Raw genomic sequence first — 6557 nt, 5'->3', positions numbered from 1 at the left:
TATGGAAGGAGATTACAACTAACAAAGGTATAATTTTAAAGTAATAAGAACAACCTATGAAGAAAAACTTCATAACCATGTAGAAACCCTGAGATTGGTTGTAATCTATGGAAAGAGATAACAACCAAATACCAAGAATTGCAAAGTAGTAAATAACAACATACAAGTAAATCTACGAAAGGAGATACCAACCAACAAAAAAGAAACCCTAATTTGAAATATATATTCGAAAGTAAAAGCTACATAGATTACCTTTGGAGAATGAACGAGGTATAGAGATGTATGCAAGGTAAGAGGTATGGAAGTAGAAAGGGGTATAAGTGAGAATCGCGAAGGAGGAGGGTGAGAATGAAGAAATTAAGATCATCATCTCCTTCTTTTTATAGAGAAGGATTAGATTTGAAATCATTCTGAAAATTTGAGAAGAGGGGAAATGAAATTTGAGAGGGAATAAGAAAGGGTTTCTCAAATTTGAGAGAGAATTAGAAAAGGTTTCTCAAATTTGAGAGGGAATTGAAATCTAAAAGATGTATCAGAGTGGGGATTTGAGAGGGAACGAAATTTAAGACCAAAATTGAAACCTTACTTTTTCGGACAAGAGAGAAGAGTATAATAATAGAGGAGATATTTGCTTTTCTATCAAAATATCTAGGTCAAAGGCGTCCGGATCGAGGTAAAGTTGGTCAAAATTGTGGTCAAGTTGGTCAAATTTGTGGTCAAGTTAGTCAAATTTGTGATCAAGTTGGTCAAAATTGTGGTCAGACACATAATCGGAAACAAAACAAGGCATACTAAGTTTGCAAGATTACCATATACAAACCCAGTGTTCTCGTCCAGGTGAGGTTTGAGAAGTCAAATATCAGATTCGATGGATCTTGAGTGGATTATGCAACCTATTACTAAACTTAGCTTGCAAGATTACCATATACAAACCCAGTGTTCTCGTCCAGGTCAGGTTTGAGAAGTTTAATATCAGATTTGATGAAACTGCAACCTATTATTGAACTCAGGTTGCAAGATTACCATATACAGACCCAGTGTTCTCTGTCAGGTCAGGTTTGAGAAGTCAAATATCAGATTCGATGAAACTGCAACCTATTATTGAACTCAGGTTGCAAGATTACCATATACAGACCCGATGTTCTCGTCCAAGTAAGGTTTTGAGGTGTCAAATATATCAGATCGGATGAAACTGCAACAGGAGCATAAAATTTTCCTTGATTTCAAATTTACAAAAATACCCTTATGGAACAGGTGCATCAAATTTTTTCGGTGACTTCGAAAATTACTAAAATACCCCTGACGGAACAGGTGCATAAAATTTTCTTTGGTTTCAAATTTACAAAAATACCCCTTACGGAACAGGGGCATAAAAATTTTCCTTGATTTCGAATTTATGAAAATACCCCTTACGGAACAGGTGCATAAAATTTTCCTTGATTTCAAATTTACGAAAATACCCCTTATGTAACAGGGGCATAAAATTTTTCTTGATTTCAAATTTACGAAAATACCCCTTACGGAACAGGGGCATCAAATTTTCCTTGATTTCAAATTTACGAAAATACCACTTACGGAATAGGGGCATCAAATATTTCGGTGACTTCAAAAATTATGAAAATACCCCTGGCGGAACAGGAGCATTAAAATTTCATTGATTTCAAAAAATCCTAAAATACCCCTGCCGAAACAGGTGCATCAAATTTTTCGGTGACTTCAAAAATTACGAAAATACCCCTGGCGGAACATGAGCATTAAATTTTCCTTGATTTCAAAAAATCCTAAAATACCCCTGCCGAAACAGGTCCATTCCAATTTTAACAATCACATTCACACACACACACATGTATATATATATATATATATATATATATATATATATATATATATATATATATATATCTGTTTTACACAGCACACACAAAATGTCTTCAAAGGGTGTGCTACAGGAAAACAGAAAAACCGAGATCACATCCACATAGCGATCTCTGAACAAAAAATATATTGTCGCCGTATCATTCACAGAGCAATTGTTTTGTTTTGTTAACCATATACCAAAAAGTAAACAAAAAAATATACCCCTAGGTATCAACACTAAGTATATATATACCAAAACATACCCGCAAAAACTTAGTTCATCCATCAGCGGTTATAATCCATCATCCTCATTCATCATCATCTGTAGAATCTTCCTCATACTCGTCATATCCATTCAATTCCTCAGATTCATATTCTTCATTTTCATCATTCACTTCTTCCACATCTTTGTCGATGACTTCACTTGTCTCATCTTCCTCATAGTCTTCATCATCATCTTCTTCATCTTCAGCATCCACTAGTGCTTGAGCATACTCCTCTTCTGGAACAACAGGCCCCATGAGAAAGTCATTCCACTTGTCTGCTTCTATTTCTTCTTCCAAATCAGCCTGTGCGAGCTTCTCTACCTCCTCATCTGGTGAGTATGGCTCAGGCACATGCTGAAAAGGTTCCCAATCTGGTTTAGCCTCTGATTCAGCATCAGATGCCAGCAAATCTACTTATGGAGGATATCGCGGCATACTTGCTGCAATTAATGCCTATGCACGACGAAACTGTTCATGTCTGAACTTGTCATACTCTTCTTGCATATCAGATTCTTCAGCAGCCTTCCTCCGGCGTGTCGCATCGTCCTCTTTAACTTTGAGCCATATTTCATGACATGTGACGAAGTTGTTCACACGCTTCTGGAGCTGTTTCAACTTTTCTGGGGTCATGAGATCAATCAGTTTATAAGACTCAGCAAGAGGATCCTTGGAGCTGTCTGCCTCTGCTTCATCATCCGAACAACAGACCTTAGGCTTCTTTCCTTTCCTGTCTTTGTCCCTCTCATGTGATGAATCAGGACTGCGGCTCCTCCTCGACGCCATACAGCAGTGTATAAAAAATATTGCTGCAAAACAATTACTTTGGGGTTAAACATAACCAAATACATCGCAAGAGAGACAACAATTTGCATTTTCATTCAGAAACAGATCAAATCCTAGAAACAACAACAGAAACAATCTGCATTTTTTCTCAAAAAACATATCAAACCCTAGAACAAAAAAGTTAACAACCACTACAAAACTTAAACCAAACACATTTGCATAGTAGAATAATGTAATTAAAACAAAACCCATATCATGATTATACTTAATTCTTAAATCAATCACACACCACCAACACAAACAAATTGTTCCCACTAGATAGTCTACCACAAAACAGAGTAACAAAAAAAATTAAAAAAAATACACTAAGTGCTATTACACTTCTCTGCATTCTCTTTGTAGTAAAGAAAAAAGGATCATTAAAAAGAGAATCCATTTTTATGCAATCATGCAGAGGAAGATGTAGAAAAACAACACTTAAAAGAATACAAACCCATACCTGTATAGATGAAGATTGAAGAGTATGGTTTATTCAAAGATTCAGAAGAAGCTAAAATTGAAGTTGATTTTGTTGTTGTTTACCCACTTCCTTCAGCTTCTGAACTATTGAAGAGCAACTAATAACTGCTGGTTTTTTGTCTCTGAGTAGAAAACATAAACTACTTTCCCAAAGATGATGATTTTGTTGGGAAAGGGAGTGTTTGTTTGGTAGTGATAAAAGGAGATGTTGGGTGGAAACAACATTTTCTAACTTAAGGGCGGCTAAAAAGTGAGGCGGAAAATAAATTAACTTACACAGGGATCTGTAAGTAAACATGTGTAAAAATGGGTGTGTGTGTGTGAAAAACGACAAATTGTTATTCAAAACCAGCATTAATCTGATCAAATTCAAAGTATCTTGCAATTGGAATTACATACATTCAATAACAACATTATAAAGGAAACTTACTGATCACACATATATTGGAGATTTTTCATTTTTTTGATCTAGGTAGACGCTTTTGCTCCAGCAATTTACGCAGATGTAGTTCCTCTTCTAAAATATCTTGAAAACTATCGCGACCTGGTATCTCTACTTTGTCCACATCTGCAGTCATTACTCTTGGCGTATGATCAACAACCCACCAATCTGGATGTTTCACGTCTCTGGAGTAGAAAACTTGGGAAGCCTCTTCAGCGAGAATCACGGGTTCATCCGAAATATTTAGGATGTTTTACACTCCTTCATTTCCCTGATTCAGTATGTACGTGCAAATTTCAGTACAAAAAAAACAAAATAAAAATAAAGGACAAATGGTAAAATTGCAATTCACCTTTCGAATGGGTACATCCATCGATACCTAACAGGTCCACAAACTAAGGCCTCATCATCCAAATGAACCATGTTGTGCACGCTTATATCAAAAAAACCAGCCGGAAATACTTTTCGAGCACACACATGGCCTCTGCAATCATCCACTTAGCCTGGTTCAGATATTCTCTGCTAACCACCTTTGAGCACAAAATTCTAAAATACAAACTGACTTGTTGAAGCGTAGTACCCAAGTCTTTCTCTCTTGGAAAGGCATGTTGAAGCAGAACAGGTAATAAATACCCCATAATCACATGGTAGTCATGTGACTTCAAGCTGCTCAAGTTCAATTGCTCCATATTTACATTGTTACTTATATTCGACGAAAAGCCTGTGGGAACTTTCAGATCTTTAAGAATCTCACAAAAATCGGTTTTCTCTTTTTTGCTCAAAACAAACAGCGGAACCATCTCTACTCCTTTCTTTGTTTTCTTCTCTTTCCACTCTCCACAGTGTAGTTTATTCTCCTTCAATTTGTCACGATCGTTCCATGCAACAATAGCCTTATTATCCTTATCAAAGATAGTATAGATAATGTGTTCCATGAAGTTCTTTTCCCTGTGCATCACGTTGACACAATTCCGTATAGTCAAGGAACAATACGACTCAAGTTCCCAAAGAATACACTTCTTGAATAAAGCACCTGTGACAAGCTCAGAATCACCTTCCACTTCATCAGACCGATATCTCTTTCGTTTACCTGTCTTGCGGACAACTAACTTACCAGGTTCGTAATGAACATCGGCCAACTTCTCAAGCGACTTCGCTCCTGTTAGTCTTACTGGTGCACTTTTATGCTCATGTATCTCTAATCCCAAAAGAGTCTTATCCCTAAATGGGTTCCTTTTTTTATGGAATATACGATAGTTAGTGTACACAATCTTGCTGCCGTAACCTAGATGAGTACTTCGAGTTTCGTCTGCGCAACAAACACACGCTCAGTAGCCATGAGTGGTACATCCACTTAAAACACCTTGAGCAGGAAAGTCATGAATGCCAAACATCAGGGTTGCTTTCAGAGTAAAATACTCCCTTTTCAAAGAATCAAAAGCTTGTACACCTTGATGCCAAATGTTTTTTAGCTTGTTAACCAGCAACCGCAAAAAAACATCAATGTCTTGACCCGGATACTTACGCCCAGGTATCAACAGAGTCATCATTTGGAATTCATAATTCATACACATAGAAGGCGGAAGATTATAAACCACAAGGATCACAGGCCAACAACTCCAACTCAAAGTATGTACACTATGAGGATTAAACCCATTTGTTGATATTCCAAGCCAAAAATTTCTTCCTTCCGCGGCAAACGGTGGAAACTTCATTTTCATTTGTGCCCACTGATATGAATCAACTGGATGGCACATATATTCAGATGAAACTTGCGCTCGTTCGTGCCACATCATTTCTTCTGATATCCAAGGTATATAATTCATTTTATTTAGTTTTTCGTCTAAATTAAAGTATCTCAGCACTTTGCAAGGTTCATTTGTCAACACAGGACCATCTTTGGTAGCTTTCAACTTAAACCTCACAGTTTTGCATACCAGGCACTCTATTAAATCCTCATTCTCTTCGTAATACAGAATACAATGATTCTCACAAGCATGAATAGCCTTCGCTTTCATCCCCAGATCCTTAAGCATTGACCTCATAGCATCATAGTTTTTGGGCAACTTGTTAGGTTTCGGAAGCCACTCTCCTAACAAATCCAACAAACTGTTGACACAGTTACCTAAAATTTTATAAGTTTTCTTCACATTATGCAGTTCTACCATAGCAGAGAGGATTATGAGATTGTCTTCACACCCAGGGTATAACTTCTCTGTCGCTAACGATTTGTACCTATTGTAACGCTTCTCGACATATGGATCTGTGTTCCATCATGGTCATGATGAATACCAAAGGAAGATTCAATAAAATCATTCAAATTCAAACAATCTGATTGCTTATCAGGCGTTTCTTCGACTATGCCTTCCCCTTAGAACGATTGTTGAAGCACCATCCTTTCTCTCACCATGTAAGCTCAGGTGGTGTATGTCTTGTCGACATTATGCTCATACAGATGGGTCCTAACAATCGAGAATCCAGTCGATGTCTATTTTCACACTTCTACAAGGGCAAGCACACGTTTTTGCACAAGTACCATTTCCATTGCAAAATCAATGAATTTTCTAACCCCTTCTCTGTATTCTGGGATAAATGTCTATTATACGCATCCAAGATTTATCACAAAATTTGACATCCTACAAACAAGTAAAGTACTATGTCTTAGAAACCTAAGTTTATCAACTAAACCT

The 6557-nt window shown here is 36.9% G+C and overlaps 2 protein-coding genes across 2 annotated transcripts; both read right to left on the bottom strand.

Moving 5' to 3' along the window:
• Positions 1–2165: 2165 nt before the first annotated feature.
• LOC113324576 (acidic leucine-rich nuclear phosphoprotein 32 family member B-like) lies at positions 2166–2906 on the bottom strand. Its single transcript, XM_026572888.1, has 2 exons — positions 2585–2906; positions 2166–2533 (listed from the first exon to the last, which is right to left on the bottom strand). The coding sequence occupies exons 1-2, from the start codon at positions 2904–2906 to the stop codon at positions 2166–2168; spliced, it is 690 nt and encodes a 229-aa protein (XP_026428673.1).
• Positions 2907–3880: 974 nt separating this feature from the next.
• Positions 3881–6035, bottom strand: LOC113324575. The gene is made up of 3 exons (XM_026572887.1): positions 5231–6035; positions 4345–5176; positions 3881–4052 (listed from the first exon to the last, which is right to left on the bottom strand). Exons 1-3 carry the CDS (start codon positions 6033–6035, stop codon positions 3881–3883), a joined length of 1809 nt encoding a protein of 602 aa, XP_026428672.1.
• Between the last annotated feature and the right edge of the window lie 522 nt (positions 6036–6557).

The sequence above is a fragment of the Papaver somniferum genome, chromosome 11 (assembly GCF_003573695.1).
Source record: "Papaver somniferum cultivar HN1 chromosome 11, ASM357369v1, whole genome shotgun sequence".
NCBI lineage: Eukaryota > Viridiplantae > Streptophyta > Magnoliopsida > Ranunculales > Papaveraceae > Papaver > Papaver somniferum.
Note: the sequence above shows the minus strand (reverse complement) of the source record. Positions and strands in the feature narration are given on the sequence as shown.

What these genes read in the sequence shown, in the direction of transcription:
- LOC113324576 (XM_026572888.1), bottom strand. Translation starts at nt 2,906, where the DNA reads ATGGCGTCGAGGAGGAGCCGCAGTCCTGATTCATCACATGAGAGGGAC. An exon ending in CAGACATGAACAGTTTCGTC is followed by an intron (nt 2,534 to 2,584) that starts GTGCATAGGCAT and finishes CTCCATAAGTAG; the next exon opens with ATTTGCTGGCATCTGATGCT.
- LOC113324575 (XM_026572887.1), bottom strand. Translation starts at nt 6,035, where the DNA reads ATGGTAGAACTGCATAATGTGAAGAAAACTTATAAAATTTTAGGTAAC. An exon ending in TCATGACTTTCCTGCTCAAG is followed by an intron (nt 5,177 to 5,230) that starts GTGTTTTAAGTG and finishes TTTGTTGCGCAG; the next exon opens with ACGAAACTCGAAGTACTCAT. An exon ending in TGGATGATTGCAGAGGCCAT is followed by an intron (nt 4,053 to 4,344) that starts GTGTGTGCTCGA and finishes TTTCTACTCCAG; the next exon opens with AGACGTGAAACATCCAGATT.